General features: G+C 33.0%; 2 protein-coding genes across 2 annotated transcripts; one reads left to right on the top strand and one right to left on the bottom strand.

Moving 5' to 3' along the window:
* Nucleotides 1-219: 219 nt before the first annotated feature.
* On the bottom strand, nt 220-11118 carry LOC132715237 (anaphase-promoting complex subunit 15-like). The gene is made up of 4 exons (XM_060698228.1): nt 10960-11118; nt 9273-9332; nt 7674-7793; nt 220-804 (listed from the first exon to the last, which is right to left on the bottom strand). Exons 1-4 carry the CDS (start codon nt 11080-11082, stop codon nt 769-771), a joined length of 339 nt encoding a protein of 112 aa, XP_060554211.1. The 5' UTR covers nt 11083-11118; the 3' UTR covers nt 220-768.
* A 1111-nt stretch (nt 11119-12229) lies between these two features.
* On the top strand, nt 12230-19456 carry LOC132715239 (protein SDA1 homolog). The gene is made up of 6 exons (XM_060698230.1): nt 12230-12399; nt 16147-16251; nt 17522-17620; nt 17899-18081; nt 18544-18609; nt 19325-19456. The coding sequence occupies exons 1-6, from the start codon at nt 12310-12312 to the stop codon at nt 19454-19456; spliced, it is 675 nt and encodes a 224-aa protein (XP_060554213.1). The 5' UTR covers nt 12230-12309.
* Nucleotides 19457-19472: the final 16 nt, after the last annotated feature.

Raw genomic sequence — 19472 nt, 5'->3', positions numbered from 1 at the left:
GGTGGTACGAAAAACTTAACCAAGGTGTGACGCCAACGCTAACGCTAACGCTAACGCCGACGCCGACGCCGACGCCGGGGCGAGTAGGATAGCTCCCCTTTTCATAGAAAAGTCGAGCTAAAAATACAACAAGCCCCTGTGATAACAGCCCTGTGTAAATGTACATACAATTCTATATAAGACAATAATTTTGAAAAGATTGAATAACTTTTATTCACTTTTAAAGTATAAATAAGATTCAGATATATACATTTTCATGCAAAATTACAAAAAAACACAAATTTGAATTTAGCAAAATTTTCAGATGCATGGAATATCAACAAAGTAATTTAGATTCTTTAAAGAACCACTTTCACAGTCATACTGCTCACTTTGTTTCAGTTTTTAAGCTTCATGTGTTAGTAATACCTCTAAATCTTTGAGAGATCACTCATTTTATAGCACATTCTATCCTTAATCCGTTTCTTATTTCATGTATAAGTTATTGGTGTCAAAAATTTATCTCTAGATAAGTACTTAATGTATAAAACATCAATTTCATTTTGAATTAATGTTTGTACACACATGAATACTGCACTTGTACATAAAAAATAAGTTTCTTCTTTCCCTTGGTTTTAATGTAGAAAAATTTTGCTTTAGTGTGAGTCACTTAAACACAGTTTGTAAAGCCTGTGACTTAAATATAAAACTATTTCACAACAATTCTCCCTACATAGGTCACTTTTTGTATTATAATGTGCTAAATCAGATGATATCATTCTCATATCTTCAAGTCAGTGCCATTCCGTTAGCTTCCATGTCAACCTGAAATCAGAAAATATTACTGATGTGAAAAACAACATCTTGTTTTCCTGATTCTAGTTTAATACATGTTAATACTTTGATTGATTAAAAGCTGTTCCTTGTTAATTCCTGTAGCCCTATTATAGACAAAATCTTCCCATAGTAAGCCACCTGGTCCTTTTTCACAAAGTTTATCAACCTCCAATGTACCCCTCTGTATTTGCAAACTCCTTGATTAATAGGGATCTAACCCCTTGAATAGTTGAAGTGCAAAGCGATAGTTATTTATTAACTGTTTCCAGACTGGTGCTTTTTTAGAAAGAGATAAAAATGTAATAGACTAAGTAATTTGTTGAAAAAACATCAACTGAATCTTCCTTTTAACAAAATTTTGATGAGACGAGTCAAACAACAGTTGAGATTGTTTCACCAGTGTTGTATTTTGAGTCTATTTATTAATATGTACACAGTGCGTGCACTTGTTATATATATATAACACAGACACATGTTGCTAGTTTTATCGTTTAACAACCACTGAATGTTCTAGGTGTATGAGTGATGGGAAGATAATAGATTACAATATTAGATAGTATTAAACTTATACAATATACAATAACCAGATTATCATGATCATCAGAATTATGTATAATGACCTTTACATAATTCAATGAAATCTGAAAATTCTGGAATTGTTTTCATGCAACATCCAGAAGTTTTCAGACGTAATTAATGTTTCTAAAATCTTCAATAATCTCTAGAAGTTACTTCAGCATGAACACATTTAAATGCATACAAATTTGATGTGAGTTAAAATAATAATAAAGTACCAAAGATTTAACAGGCACTTGCCTTTAAAAGTCATTTAAGATTTAAGTTTTCATTGACCCTATGAACTGACCACTATGAGCCTGACTACTAAACAACATTAAATTACATTGTATGAGAACACTATTTAGCTAGTTTACAGAAATTCCATGGTTCAATCTACAAGCATTTTTTTTAATTACTCATTGATTAGCCCTTACCAATCCTGAAAAGACGCCAGCCATATGACAACAGTTTCACTGTGACATAAAACCCAATAAATATACCAACCTCCTTTGTGACATAAAACCCAGTACATATATGAGCCAATATCAGATTTCGCCTGTAATCTTGTCCTTTTCAATTTTTCACAAAATGCATGATCATTTTATAAAAAAATAAATGTGCATGCTTGTAAGGACATAGAATATTGTAAACTAAGACATTCACAGGATAAGATATTAAACATATTTTTTTCTGGTAGTATCATAATCCTAAATTAAAACTGATTTTTCTTCGTCCTAAAGTCAAAATCCCAATTTCAGCTATTTATCATGTAAAATCGTAGTACTAAAATACATATTTTTAATAACTAACGCAAACTATAACTTTTTATAAAATATATTTATACAGTAAAAACCTCAAGTTAAGTATTTCAATTTGCAAAATTCAGTTATGATTTTGTCCCCAACTTTTTTGACAAAAATGTCCTTCAAGTAATAGTACTATAAGTAGATTATTTTAGTTTAAGTAAATTGTTGCAGTGTGCTCTTCAAAAGAAGATGATAGGTGAAATACATGGCTACAGCAACGAACCATATAGAAATTTTAAATAGGATTTAGAAAATTGGAAGACATTGATTAAAGGTTCTAACCATGATATCGAACAGTGTCCTTTAAGTAACGAGATACTAATTATTTAATTTATGAGAAAGATTCCCTTTTGTAATGCTGCTATTAGCAAATATGTTTCAGTCATGAATTAAATGATCAAAATTGTCTCCCTTATCTTATCTGTGTAAACATGCTGTAAAATAACCTGAATAAGTCCTTGCAGTAACTGTCCTTACAATAATGTTACTGCAAGTACAATATCTGTTACTGAAAGTACAAAATACAACACAATTTTTCTATAACATATAATTATGGATAAAGATACGATATACATTTTCTTGTTGGCATAATCTATTTATTATTCATATATTTATTTTATAATTAGACATTTAATTTATGCCATTTAAAACTTCTGCTTTATGTTATTTTGTTATTTGAAGGACAACCTGTGTTATTGAAAGGACTTTTTAATTCAAACTCAAAGTACTGTACTAACATATCTACATTCAAACTTGGAGAAAGTTTCTTTTTTGTTTCGGTATATACATATATATTCAATTGGGTTATTTTTTGCTTTTACAGTACATTGCTTTTGTTAAAATTGAGGAAAATCTGAATAATCTTGCACCCTTTAGAATCTTCAACATTAAGTTACTGTAAGGACAATATACATATTGTGTTAATTGAAATGCATGTCATTTCACAAACTGTAGCGATTTTAGAAATAAAAGTAATAAGGCAGTACAAGTATAAAGAAGGAAAGTACTATCTCTACAGAGACTTATTTTTTGCATAGAATTACAGTTTACTTTGCAAAATAGAAATCAAACCTAACTTGTATCATTCACAAGCAAGCCTTTAAGGCATTTTTACAAAAGAAAAATGTTGTCTTCAAAACTACTAAAATTATTTATTAAAAGTCGTCCCTTGAAAATTAGAACATGACTGTTTGTTTACATTCTAAGTCCTATTTTGACCTCTCTTAAAATTCCTGACATTATCGTAATTTGTGAACACAGTAAGTTACTATTTTCTTTTGTTTGCTTAAAATTTTGCACCAAAACTCTTAAGGTCAGTTGGCAAATTTAAAGTTTGAATTGTTGAAAAATACCCCAGGTTATTTCAGGCACAGAAGGGCCACTGACAATTTGTAAGGTAAATGAATGACTTTGTCACAAGAAAGAATCTCTGGAAATTGTTTACACTCATTCAGGATTAAAATTATGCATTCTAAAAGGCCAAGAACTTTTGCATTAAATTTTAATTATTTAACTTAGAAAACTCCTGATTAAAAATATAGCATGTAATATCAATCTTCAAAACTTCTGATGGTATTCTCTATGATCTTGTTTATAAAATTGACTGGGACGAGTTTAGACTGAATTATGCAAACTCACAACATTGCTTGGTTACCTTAAAGACTTGTAACTTTTCCCGGTTTTAAATTCATGTCTGTACAATTGTGAAATGTTTATATTTTATACAAATAGTAGTAATGGTGCTTGAATTCAAATGATTTTTGTTTGTAAATAAATGATAACACCTTATCATGTTTGTATTTTTTGTCACTTCAGTAACAAATATGTCTGTCCTGTAACTTTAAAAGAGTTCTTCCTTTACTTTTGTTATTCAAATTAAAGATCTATTTAAGAATAATTCAAAGCTTATTTTATTTCTGTATGTTGTTAACATTTAATTGTTAGTTCAATGATACAAAATAAACGTGAATTTACAGTAATAAGTCCTTTAAGTAACATTCATAAGTCCTTGCAGTAACAAGCATGTCCTTGGTGTAACACAGATTGATTTCTAGTTCTGCAATACAGCAACATGGAAAAAGTTTATTTTTGCATTCAAATTGATAAAACTTACTCTGTTCATTAAAATAGAACAATAAACAAGAGGGCCATGATGGCCCTGGGGTTGCTCACCTGAACATAGGCCCCCAGGGCCCGGCAAGTTTAAACGAAAGGGCTTTATTTGAACAAACTTGGAAGACACCCATTAGAAGATATTTCATGATGTTAAGTTTTTACTATACACAAATAATGAATAAAAATGACTTCCCCCCCCCCCCCCCCCCTGGCATGGCCAACTTTAACCCAAGGGCTTTTATTTGAACAAACTTGGTAGACACCCATTAGAACATGTTTCATGCTAAATATCTTAGCTCGAGCTCTTTGGGTTCTTTAAAAGAAGATTTTTAAGTATTTAATTACTATATGCAATAGAGGGAAAATCAATGACCCCCTAGGGCGGGCCAATTTTGACCCAAGGGCTTTTATTTGAACAAACTTGGTAAACATCCATTAGAACATGTTTCATGCTAAATATCTTAGCTCTAGCTCTTTGGGTTCTTTAATAGAAGATTTTTAACTTTTTACTCTATGTATATAGGGAAAATCAATGACCCCTGGGACGGGGCCAATTTTGACCCCAGGGCTTTTATTTGAACAAATTTGGTAGACACCCATTAGAACATGTTTCATGCTAAATATCTTAGCTCTAGCTCTTTGGGTTCTTTAAAAGAATTTTTTTTAAGTTTTTACTATATGCATATAGGGAAAATCAATGACCCCCTGGGGCGGGGCCAATTTTGACCCCAGGGCATTTATTTGAACAATCTTGGTAGACACTGATAAGAAGATGTTTCATGCTTAATATCTTAGCTCTAGCTCTTTGGGTTCTTTAAGAGAAGATTTTTTAAAGTTTTTACTATATGCATATAGGCAAAATCAATAACCCCTTGGGGCTGGGCCAATTTTGACCCCAGGGCTTTTATTTGAACAAACTTGGTAGACATCCATAAGAAAATGTTTAACGCCAAATATCTAAGCTCTAGCTCTCTTTGTTTTTTAGAAGAAGATTTAATAAAGTTTTTACTATATGCATATAGGGAAAATCAATGACCCCCTAGGGCGGAGCCAATTTTGACCCCAGGGCTTTTATTTGGACAATCTTGGTAGACACTAATTAGAAGATGTTTCATGCTTAATATCTTAGGTCTAGCTCTTTGGGTTCTTTAATAGAAGATTTTTTAAAGTTTTTACTATATGCATATAGGGAAAATCAATGACCCCCTGGGGCGGGGCCAATTTTGACCCCAGGGCTTTTATTTGAACAATCTTGGTAGACACTTATTAGAAGATGTTTCATGCTTAATATCTAAGCTCTAGCTCTTTGGGTTTTTTAGAAGAAGATGTTTTTAAGTTTTTACTATATGCATATAGGGAAAATCAATGACCCCCTGGGGCGGGGCCAATTTTGACCCCAGGGCTTTTATTTGAATAAAGTTGGTAGACGTCCATTAGAACATGTTTCATGCCAAATATCTAAGCTCTAGCTCTTTGGGTTTTTTAGAAGAAGATTTTTTAAGTTTTTACTATATGCATAAAGGGAAAATCAATGACCCCCTGGGGCGGGGCCAATTTTGACCCCAGGGCTTTTATTTGAACAATCTTGGTAGACACTCACTAGAAGATGTTTCATGCCAAATATCTAAGCTCTAGCTCTTTGGGTTTTCTAGAAGAAGATGTTTAAAGTTTTTTCTTTTGGTTGCCATGGCAACCAGAGTCCTGCATGGAATGGAATTCTTTGAACAACTTTGTTAAGGCTTCACACAAGGAACATCCCTGTGAAGTTTCATTATGATCTGCCTTAGGGTTTCAGAGGAGAAGTCGTTTGAAAAGTGTGAACGGACAACGTACGACGGACGACGGACGACAGACGACGGACGAAGAGTGATCCTAATAGCTCACCCTGAGCATATGCTCAGGTGAGCTAAACATGATATTCTTACGTGTGTGCAAAACATACTGACATTGTTTTACTCAATTTCCTGTTTTGTTTACGGTTGAAGAGGAAAAAAAGGTCTTTTGTAGAGAAAATATATACATCTATAAAAAACCCATTTAAGACTTAAACTAAAGTTTATATAAAGTTGTGTTGTTTGTTTTACTTTGTTGTTTAGATCTTATTATTTTATTAAAAATGTAAAAAACGTTATCGTTACTGCAAAGACAAACAATGGTCAACATTGACCTTCTGACAATAATGAAAGATGTGAAATAGACGAGTTTATGTTGCACTTTGTAAAACTAGCTTTCAAATTCATATGCTTACTAGATGAGATAAAACTTTGCAGCTAAATAAGGTATTCATATTTGAATAAAATCAGAACCTTAATTCGGACGAAATTTGATATTAGCTTGTATACCAACCTTCCAGTAAATATACCAACCTCCTCTGTGACATAAAACACAAGTAAATATACCAACCTCCACTGTGACATATAACCCAAGTAAATATACCAACCTCCTCAGTGACATATAACCCAAGTAAATATACCAACCTCCTCTGTGACATATAACCCAGTAAATATACCAACCTCCTCTTTGACATAAAACCCAGTAAATATACCAACCTCCTCAGTGACATAAAACCCAGTAAATATACCAACCTCCTCTGTGACATATAACCAAAGTAAATATACCAACCTCCTCTTTGACATAAAACCCAGTAAATATACCAACCTCCTCTGTGACATATAACCAAAGTAAATATACCAACCTCCTCTTTGACATAAAACCCAGTAAATATACCAACCTCCTCAGTGACATAAAACCCAGTAAATATACCAACCTCCTCTGTGACATATAACCCAGTAAATATACCAACCTCCTCCGTGACATATAACCCAGTAAATATACCAACCTCCGTGACATATAACCCAGTAAATATACCAACCTCCTCCGTGACATATAACCCAGTAAATATACCAACCTCCTCCATGACATATAAACCAGTAAATATACCAACCTCCTCGGTGACATAAAACCCAGTAAATATACCAACCTCCTCTGTGACATATAACCAAAGTAAATATACCAACCTCCTCTTTGACATAAAACCCAGTAAATATACCAACCTCCACTGTGACATATAACCCAAGTAAATATACCAACCTCCTCTTTGACATAAAACCCAGGAAATATACCAACCTCCTCAGTGACATAAAACCCAGTAAATATACCAACCTCCTCTGTGACATATAACCCAGTAAATATACCAACCTCCTCCATGACATATAACCCAGTAAATATACCAACCTCCTCCATGACATATAACCCAGTAAATATACCAACCTCCTCCGTGACATATAACCCAGTAAATATACCAACCTCCTCCATGACATATAAACCAGTAAATATACCAACCTCCTCGGAGACATAAAACCCAGTAAATATACCAACCTCCTCTGGTGAATCCCTGTCATCAATCATGTCTGTATCAAGTTCATCATCATTCGTATCACTCTCGTCATCGTCATCTTCACCATCATCATCATCTTCATCTTCTTCCTCGTCAAAATGCTGAATGAAAAAACAATACAAGTTATTTACTTGCAAAAATATTTTTACTAAAACCTTATGTTTTGATCACCATTATCACATATGATTACACTATTTTAGTGAATACTGGCATATAAAAACGAAGGGGGGTTTAAAGGACAAGTGGCAAAGTGGTTATCGTGTCTGCCTCTCAACCCATGGATCACAGGTTTAAGATATAATAGGGTCATGAGATGGTCTCATCACATGGTAGCGGTACTGATTAGTTCCTGGAAGCAAAATGGAGAGTGATTTGTATAAGCTCTAAACGTGCAATAATATTAAGCTAGATTAAATATGTTTAAACTGAGTGAAGTTTTCACTTTCCTGTGAGTATCTTTTTAAAGTTGATCTTCTTTTAATTCACATTACAGATCCTGTAACTCATTTTCTTTATGGTTTTATATCATAAATCTGATGCTCATGAAAATGAAGATTTATCAATATGGTAAGTTCAAAAAGCATTATTTGTAAAGATATTACCGAATTTACATTTCATGTTAATAAAGGAAGGTAATCAGAAATCTATTTCCGATAAAGTCTAAGCAAAATTTTTCAATAAGAAATAAATGCACAGATTTTAATGACTACTTTAATAATGCAAATAAACATTTGTAGTACACATTTAACATTTTTGGATGTTTGGAAATTGTTTTAGAAGAATAATTATATACATATATAAAATTCCAGTGAATAGTTGATACACAGCTCAATCGGTTACAGCCCAAGACATCTTGACATTGTGAGTTCGATTCCCGGGCTAGCCAACTAAAATTACTATTCAGTCTTTTGGATGAGACTTTAAATCAAGGTCCCGTGTATGAGTGCTTAAACACTTGGCATGTTAAAGAACAAGGAGAAGCTTCTGGATTTGGGGCATTTTTCTGTATCTGTAGCTTACACTACTGATCCTCCAAATAATAAAATGACTAATACTCTTCTGGAGGACTCACCAATATGGGCAACCGGTAACGAGTATAAATAAACTCAAAAACACACTTGTTACATCCTTAATTACAACATACAGGATCTTTAAAGTGACATCTATACATGCTTATATATCACAATGCCAAATAGACATTATCTGGAACTCACCAAATTTGGGTCTTTCCTAGCTAATCAGTAGGTACAAACCAACTTTTACTGTTTTAGCTTCACAGTGCACTATCCGTCACAATTATAAGATTAGTCAACCTGTTTTGGTTATTTTCGAAGCTATAACTGTAATTTAAGTTTATTTCTACCAATTTAATTTGTAAAAAATTTATTAGCTGGTAAAACCCCAAATATTCTTAATACCAGAGTTAGTCTAATATACAGTATTTTCTATGTATTGATATTATTTTTCCATTCACTCTGTAATGAAGCTTACCTTGTGATTTGTTTAATTCATATAAAACGTAAATTTATAATCTATAATTGATTTTATATTAAAACATTGACATGTAGTGATGTACTTGCCTCTGAGGCTGTTTTTCCAATGGGCACTGTGTGTTCATCTTTCTTTGAAATACTATCCACCTGGAAAATAACAGTAAAGTATCTTGATTAAATTTTCCTCACTGCTAAAGTCAGTTTTTTTTTACACTTAAAGGGGGATGGTGGCAAGGTCCATGGAGAGGGGGAAATTATGTTGCAGAAAGGAAAAAGCGAAAATTATAAAACTTCTGACACATCTCTGTTTTGCTTTTTAACAAATTAAAATTAAGTAATGTCAATTTATTGCACGGCAGCACCATTATGTGTAGTCAAGAGAATCTCTCTTCTATAGAGATTTGAACAAAAGACTTCTGGATTAGGAATAGGAGTACTATGCTCTATCCCTACATAAATTTTAAACACCTTGGTTATATAAATTGGCTGATTTTGTATAGGGTCAATAAATCTGCAAATGAAGAATTACAATCATCCTGGCCCCAAGTCGATCCAACCTCAAAATTGTCAATCCAGCAACACAATATTTCTGGTAAGTCAAAAAAAATTGTATGAAATTTATCAGATAATGGTGAGTTTCCTTGTGCAAGAAACTTTACGCTGACACCACCTACATGTACCCCCTGCAGCTGATCTGCTCCCTACCCCACAGCTGTTCAGTGCAGCAATATCTTGTATTGGCTTTGGCTTGACTGGCTATTGACTACACGTGTATATTTAAAAGGAAAACATTAATACGGGGAAGTCAAAGACCGGGCCCGCGAAGCGGGTCCGGGCTTTGGCTTGCCCGGCTATAGACTACACGTGTATATTTAAAAGAACATCAGATAAAAAACAATTTAAAAAATATATAGAATCCTATACCTATCAATGAAATTTTCAGTGTCAGTTCTAGTCGGGCGCCGCCATTTACAATGTAACTCAATGATAATAGGCGGGGTATTCCGATAACGGAACAAATCTCAACTTTTCGGATAAATGATAATCGTCGAGTGTTCCGAGTGAAAACGGAAGCGGTGCATGCAATACCGAATGACAACTTTTAAACGGAAAGAATGAAAGGAATTTTCAACGACTTCCCCGATCATAGGCTTTGCCTAATTTCATATTAATACGGGGAAGTCAAAGACCGGGCCCGCAAAGCGGGTCCGGGCTTTGGCTTGCCCGGCTATAGACTACACATGTATATTTAAAAGAAAATCAAATAAAAAACAATTAAAAAATATATAGAATTATTTACCTATCAATGAAATTTTCAGTGTCATTTCAAGTCGGGCGCCGCCATTTACAATGTAACTCAATGATAAAAGGCGGGGTATTCCGATAACGGAACAAATCTCAACTTTTCGGATCAATAATAAACGTCGAGTGTTCCGAGTGAAAACGGAAGCGGTGCATGTAATACCGAATGACAATTTTCAAAACAGAAAGAATGAAAGGAATTTTTTAACGACTTCCCCGTTCATAGGCATTGCCTAATTTCATATTATATAAACAATGAAAAGATTGCACCTGAATGGCTCTAAAGCTGTCAGTATTCCAATAACAGAACAATCACATCTTTTCTTAAGGAGTTTTTAAGGTGTTCACTGTTCAGATTGAAAATGCAAGATTTGACCTTTTTGGGTCGATTTGACTTGGGCCGATTTGATTGTTTTGTAAAGTATTTCGTAACAGCTAACGAATAGGAAGCAATTTACAATTTATTTCATACCCAAGACTGATACTCATCCTCTAGCTCAGATAATTCATTCTCATCGTCACAAAATTTGTCAACAGCAAACCAAAGTCGGTCAGTCGCTGAAGGGATCAATTTTGGAAATATGGGCGCAGCCATTTTGTTTTAGTAAATTTGTTGAGGCATAAGTTTCGAATGTCATATCACATTTTAAGTGGATATTATGTGAGACAGGCACATTATCACGTTATAAAAATATTTATTGACGGTTAAATTTTATTTCTTAATTAATTTTTATTGGGTTTGTCCACAAAAAATATCAATTTTCTTACGTACGAACAGTTTAGTATATAATCCAATAAGGAAGTGGCTAGCCGTACGGGCCCGTACGGCTAGCCAAAAGTTCTAGCCGTACGTGAGTCACGTACGACTAGCCTGGACACACTGTATTGGCTAGCCGTACGGCACTTTTCAAAATTATATGGAAGTCGAAAATGCATATGTTATTTTGTGTCTTTAAACGACGATTTTAATCAAATCTCTGCATTTGTCCTAGTGTGTTCACTTTAATAAAGATGCTCCGCAATTTTGCAAAAAAAAAATGAATACGAGTAAGCGTTGTATAATCTATCTTAATAAAATTAAGTGTCAAAGTTGCATGTTATAACGTCCTTAATTTTCATGCTTATGATTTGTATGAAAGATGAATTATTAAATCATTATTGTTAATTAAGCACATGGATCGAATAAATAATGATCGGAGGGGAATGAATAAATAAATAAATGAAAAGAACATTAAAAAAACGGTGAAAAGGAAAAATAATTTAATAATGCAAACTTTCCTTAATGATGGACGATGAACAAACTTCTATACCGTCGGTATTTGACGCAATTATCAGAGCCCGACAACAATTATTTTCGGTGGTTTTTTTTTTTTTTTTTCAATTTAAAAATTAAACTTAATGAAACAAAAAATGATTATTATCAAAATTTTGTAAACTATTTCAATTGATGTTATTTAACTGCAACCAAACGCTATTTTTTCTCGACGTCTTGTGATGACAAAGTACGTACATTCTTTACTGTAGCCAACACGTCGATTAATCTCTAAAAAGTAAACATTCTTGACTAAAATCCTCGCTTAAAGTCATAATTAACATATGCACTTTCGCCTTCCATATATTTTTGAAAAGTGCCGTACGGCTAGCCAATACAGTGTGTCCTGGCTAGTCGTACGTGACTCACGTACGGCTAGAACTTTTGGCTAGCCGTACGGGCCCGTACGGCTAGCCACTTCCATAAAATAATGATAGCTCTAGCTGAAATATTTACTTCCGGCAAAACAATTTCACGTGTTTTCTGTTTGGCAAAATTTAATAATAAAAAATGAGTGATAGAAATAGAAATAAACTTCCAAATAACTTACCACAGCTACAAAATCTGATAAAGCGGGATCCTGGATCATACAAAGATGAGGTATATTGTTTCACTAACAATATTCTCCTCTATAAATTTTATTATTTAAGTTTTTTTTTCAAATTGAATTATAGAAATTTTTTGTTAACTTTAAATACTGTAAACAGAAGAACAAGAAGCTTAAAATGGTGGTGCTGGTGTTGGTAGTTTTCACCTCGGATCATGGCAGTAAGCCACACTGAATTTTCCAGAGTACAGTTCAGCCTAGTCCTATAAATATGACGTCGCTTTGAGATATTTTTGCTTCTGGGCAAAGCAACGTCATATCGAAATTGCTCAAAAACCCATAGCATGTTCCGCCTGAAAATCGGGCGGAACAAGAAACAATGAAGACAGCGTGTATTTACATAATTTTTGACCTATTTATGAACAAAACTGAAAAATAAATACCTTTTGTCAAAATAATTAAGGAAGTGGCTAGCCGTACGGGTCCGTACGGCTAGCCAAAAGTTCTAGCCGTACGTGAGTCACGTACGACTAGCCTGGACAAACTGTATTGGCTAGCCGTACGGCACTTTTCAAAAGTATATGGAAGTCGAAATGCATATTTTATTTTGTGTCTTTAAACGACGATTTTAATCAAATCTCCGCATTTTTCCTAGTTTGTTCACTTCAATAAAGATGCTCCGCAATTTTGCAAAAAAAAAAAAAAATGAATACGAGTAAGCGTTGTATAATCTAGCTTAATAAAATTAACGTCCTTAATGTTCATGCTTATGATTTGTATGAAAGATGAATTGTTAAATCTGTTTAGCACATGGATCGAATAAATAATGATCGGAGGGGAATAAATAAATACATGTAAATAAAAAAAGAATATTAAAAAAAAACAGTGAAAAAGAAAAATAATTTAATAATGCAAACTTTCCTTAATGATGGACGATGGACAAACTTCTATACCGACGGTAATTGACGCAATTATCAGAGCCCAACAACAATTATTTTTGGTGTTTTTTTTTTTTCAATTTAAAAATTAAACTTAATGGAACAAAAAAAAGGATTATCATCAAAATTTTGTAAACTACTTCAATTGATGTTATTTAACTGCAACCAAACGCTATTTTTTCTCGACGTCTTGAGATGACGAAGTACATTCTTTACTGTAGCCAACGCGTCGATTAATCTCTAAAAAGTAAACATTCTTGTCTAAAATTCTCGCTTTAAGTCATAATTAACATATGCACTTTCGCCTTCCATATATTTTTGAAAAGTGCCGTACGGCTAGCCAATACAGTGTGTCCTGGCTAGTCGTACGTGACTCACGTACGGCTAGAACTTTTGGCTAGCCGTACGGGCCCGTACGGCTAGCCACTTCCAATAATTAAACTGTCACATCCGAAAAATCATGAGTAAATCCTCTCATGTATTTCAATTCCTTTTACAGCCGATAAACAAATGGCTGCCGTAAAGTGCGCGAAATCTGATTGGCTAATTCAAATGCAAGCGTTTAACTGAGTCAGAACAATCTAACGGAATATTTTTTTAACGAAATAATTGCCCATGCACCGTCAGTGTGTTCGAATATATTTTCCGTTCAAAAATTTGGAATTAATCTGTAAAGCACCTTGCTCAACCAGTATGGCTGATAGACAAAAATAGATTGATGTTTATATTTTATTTTCAATTGATAAGTACATCGTTTGAAAGTTTTTGTGTATGATTGAGCATGGAATTGAAAGAAAATATGATAAGCTTTTGAATAAAGCTTGAAAGGCAAGACAATAGACATTTTTGGAATTTTTTATGATGCTATGCGTTTTTGAGCAATAACTATTAGACGTCAGGCTTGACCGACAAAAACTATAACAAGCCTGTAACGTCTAATATATTGGACTAAGTTCAGCCATGTCATGGTGTCGAGCAGTTTAGTCACTTTCGCAAGGAACTGAAACTTCAGACAATCAGTACATGCAAGAGGGAAACGCCTGATTCACAGTCTCTAACTGGCAGCTATGTAGCTTCAAAGGAGCTTGACATTTATAAATAATTGAAGAAAATAAACATATAATTAAAAAATAACACAAATATACTCCTCTATACTATTCACGAATTCGAAAACCTAGCTAAACGCCGTTTTCCGGTACTTTCTGTACATAGCTCTGGGGAATTTACCTAATGGAGTGTAATTATAGCAAACTCAATGTTTTCGGCCTTTTTTTAAATTAAATTGAAATAAAACAGTTATTTCTTTATAAGAAAATAATTAAATATCATTGTATAAATAATTCCATACAAAAAATAAAATAAATACACAAGTTAACGCAGAAAATAACCTTATTTATTATGGAAGATTCCACTACGTCTGTTTGAATTTTATTGATTTTCATTATAAACAATTTACTTTTTTGAATAATTTGCAATAGATATTAAATGGATATTTATAATTTTCAAAAACATCATTTTTTTCACCTTAAACGGTTAAATAATGATAGGAAAATAGAAATATCTCGTAAATGTGTTATGTACTTCATTGGTGTAATTCCCCAGAGCTAAAACGGTAACGTACCGAAAAACGGTGTTTAGCTATGTTTTCGAAAAGGTCAATAAACACAGATATAATATGAAATTAGGTGCTACCTATGGCGCGGAAAGCTCTTATGAATTATGATTTTAGCCTAACATATTTAGTGTACATGTAAACCAGATCTTACTTGAAGGTATTTTGCACCTTAAACAAAACAAATAAATTGGTGGCGTTCAATCCTATCATTGTAGCGCTCGGAATATTCTGAAAATCTCTGAACGTAAAGGGGGATCTCTGTGCATGCGTCGGTGTTTGGAAAATCCCGTCCGTCATTTTTGTTAATCTCTAATCACAGTTGTTGTTTTAACGTTATTTTTAATGTGCTAGTTTATCAAAAAGGATATCTTAAAGTAACTTTTTATATTTATAATCGTTACTTTAATTCTTATCAATGAAATGCAAGTTTATTTTCTGATTTTGTACATCATTCTGTCACCGGAAGTGTTACTAAGCATGCGTCTGCTAGCAATAGTCTGAATTATGTAGACGCTCATTAAAAGCGCTCTGATATCTATATTTAGCTCAAAAGGATTTCAAAATGGCGGCGCCCAGCGTATTTCCACGTATAAACAACGGACAGGATACTCCAAAAATAGACAAGAGTCCGATTCATACCCACAATGCTTTGCACGCTTCGGTGATAATCGGGTGAGCGACTTCAGGGCCATTATGGCCCTCTTGTTGCTTTTCTATTTTGAAGAACTTGCTAAAAGCTTGTGTTGAATTTGAGACCCCTTCCCATTAAGTGTGCCAAAATCACACATATTTTCCCCAAGAAAAAGGGTGAGCCCCCCTCTCCAAAAATGATGTTTTGGCCTCAGTGGTATTTTTCCCTTCTATAGCAGGGGCCGTAAAAGGGCTGCTTCTCTAAAGAGAAATATTGCAATATTTAAAATCATGCAGTTTTCCCCAAAAATTGAATTTACATCAAGTTTTTTCTTCCCCTTTTGCAAATATACTGTGTCATTTTTCCCAAAAATTAAGGACTGGGCTGCTTCCCCAACCTGTGAAAAGCCCTGTCTGTTCTAGATTAAACAACATGCTGTGCAATACATAAATAGCAATACATACAAGGCAGATAGTAAAGGAAATATCGTGGTACAACAGTTCTGTTCTGCCTGATGCTGTATCCCAATATACTGGTAAATCGGCACCTCTAATAGAGGTATATTGAAAATATGGAATTTCAGCACCAAATAAAATTGAAATTTATTGTATTTCAGTTTCTACAACAGTTCAGACATTATGAGTCCAACTTACAAATATTTCAACTGAAGCCATCACAATACTCAAAGACACTCGATGAATTGGTGATTTTCCTAGCCCAGGTTTGTTCTTTCTGTATTCCATAAAGAATAATAAATGTCTTTGATATATTCAGGTTTTTTATTCTCATTGAATAATAAATGGTCAGTAAAATACATCTATTTTGCTATGAACTGTGAATCAGGGCTACGTTTCATGAAGAGTCTTAAGTTAATCCTAAATCTTAGGACTTATGACCAACTTTAGGAGAAAAAGTTTTTGCACTTAAGACCGTTTCAAGTAACTGTCCTATCTTTTGTCTTAAACTTAAGACTTATGACCAATTCGCTTCTCCTGAAAAAAGTTTACAAAATACAATGGCGCACGTGCAAAATCCCGGATTGGATTTACTTATGTAATTGATTATAGCAAGTATTAAAAGTGAAAATATATACCATATTTCTCGAAAAACGATAAAATAACCGTTTCATTTAATTTCATAGTAAAAAACTGCTTACGAAACCCCTTGCTTGCTACGCAACTGCGATTGTACATCGCGCAGTAATATTATTATTCATAGATGCGTCATGTTTTTGCACGCTATTTTTGGCGCTACGTTGTGACGTCATGTAAAAAAAAACTCTTTAAACGTCTGTACGCGTTAATTACTGAATTAAAAATATTTGGTTTCGGATTTATTTTCTTAGTTAGACCATTTATCTATCATTTCAAGATAGTTTTCAAAACAAAATTCAACAAAAAGTTGTTGATTTGGAGTGGTTTTTGACTTAGGACAATCTTAAGATACCTTTAAAACACTCCTAGACTTAGGACTGTTTTTGGTCACAAGTATAGGAGTCATAATTAGGACCTTTTTTAAGACTTCTTTGTGAACGCAAAATTGTCACAATTTTTATCTTAAGACAAACTTAAGCTTAGGACTCTCCATGAAAACGCAGCCCAGTTATTAACCACGTCAAGTTTGAATTTTTCTCTAAAACCAGATGAAAACAACCTGATGCCATAGCCCCAGTCCCCTGCAGGTAATAAGGGGGAGGACTTGGTGCAGGAGTTAACTACCCTTTCAGGAAAGGCTGCAGTGTGAATTGCATATGGCTTTTATTTTTGGCTCATAGATAATAGGTTCAAAAGTTCAAAGATGTAACTACTGTGACTTTCAAAATGTTTACATGTAAAAAGTATATAATTATAGTAAAATTTTGTTTCAAGATAAAAATTTCTTAATTGAACATATCTTTATACAATTGATAAAAAGTTCTTCTTGTAGTGGCAAAGTAACATGTTACTGTATAGTATACATTTATGGTTTACATTGTATTTATCAAATTTCAGGTAGCACATTGCTATCCAGAGGAAATGAAAGATTTCCCGCAGGCTGTGAGAGATGTTTTGCAGAGACATTCTTCAACATTAGACAGAACTATTAGAATGGTATAACATCTTAAATTCTTAATGACAATAATTACTGATCTATGCCACCATTGTAGACTCAGGCCAGCTTTAAAATTTTCGGCAGCCTGTTCAGACACTATTTAATTTAGTACTTTGATTTAAAACTCACGATAAGAACTTCTGGATTATAGCATGTGTTATTATATTATAAGCAGTATAAACTTATTTCTCCAACTATAAGACTGGGTTTTTTTCTTCCATTTTGAAGAAATATTAGTATTACTCAAGATACTTGATAAATTATATATTATTTACAGACATTGTGTAAAGCACTGATACTGCTGAGAAATAAAGGCCTGGTACCAGCTACAAGTGTTCTAGAACTTTTCTTTGAGATGTTCCGATGCCAGGATAAACTGCTGAGGAAGACATTATATACATACATTGTCAGCGACATTAAAAATGTCAACATAAACCACAAAAATGCTAAATTAAATACAGTAAGTATTTGTTACTTCCATTTACAACATTTCATGATTTTCTTGCCTTATCTTTAGTGACATTATCATTATGCTCGATTTTTTCATTGTCAAGTTGAGCTGATTTGACTATATATTTCAAAAGGCTGACTGTTATACTGGTGATTGACCAATAGTTGATTTGAAAATAATTGGGATAAAATATAAATCTGCACAAATTATAAAAAGACTGTTCCACTCATTTTATAAATTGAATGTTACATTCTGAGTGATATTTACAGAAATTTCATTGGACAACATGATTTATTTAATGATTTTAATCATTCATGTGAACTTACAATTACAAAAAAAAAAACATCTTTCTATTTTTATTCAATATTGTTGTATGATAACATTTTCTTTGATATTTTTGAACACTTTGTATTACTATGTTATTAGATACTCTGTATTTCTTTATATTATATTGATCATTATTATTTGCAGACTCTACAGAACTTCATGTACACCATGTTAAAAGATAACAACCCTGTAGCTGCTAAAATGTCACTGGTAAAATATTCATTACTATTATAGCTAGGACATATCTTGTAGTCTTAAAATAATTCTGTATCAGTATATAAATGTAATTCTTTCCTTTGGTTCTTGTCATGTAATTAAAAGTATATGTACTATACATTGTATTAAGAATACATGTTTCATTTTGTTACAATTGGGTGGATGTAATAAAGTCTTTTGTAAAACAGTAGAAAATGATTATTATGAGTGTTAAGATATAGAGATAATCGTTTTTATGTGTTTTAGTTAGTTCTTCACTATACAAGTTTAACTAAATCTATGATAGTTACCTTGCTCTCTCAGACAAGAGACAGATAACTGAGTTTATATAACAGTTTGTTTGCTCAGCTGTTAAGATAAAGGATGGCAACAATTTTCTTCAAGGCTTTTAAAGAATATTGGGGCTATCCTCATGTTGACATTAGCATCATGTGGAAGTACATTTAATACTGAAATATGCATCTTTGTGAAAGTAAAATTAAATTCTTTGTTAATGATTTGTGTGCATGCTCTTTCTCTATAGCCACTTAAGGTATTTACTTTAAGTTTAGCACATGTCTACAGGGTCATACAAGTAGATTGCTGACAGACACTTCACACTAGCATAGATTTTGAAAAGAATATTACCATATGTGAAATTCTTAATAAAGGTTTAGTATGAAAGTTCTATGCATGTGATGAAATTATTTTTGTCAATATTTTATTTCAGGATGTGATGATTGAACTGTACAGAAGAAATATTTGGAAAGATGCTAAAACAGTGAATGTTATTACAACAGCATGTTTCTCTAAAGTGACGAAGGTATTGTTGCTTTCTAAATTTCTGAAATATTGTCTATAGATTTTTATCGAACTGT

This window comes from Ruditapes philippinarum, unplaced genomic scaffold (genome assembly GCF_026571515.1).
Source record: "Ruditapes philippinarum isolate M1 unplaced genomic scaffold, ASM2657151v2 ctg5095_1_1_1_1, whole genome shotgun sequence".
Taxonomy (NCBI): domain Eukaryota; kingdom Metazoa; phylum Mollusca; class Bivalvia; order Venerida; family Veneridae; genus Ruditapes; species Ruditapes philippinarum.
This window is presented reverse-complemented; position numbering and strand designations above follow the sequence as displayed.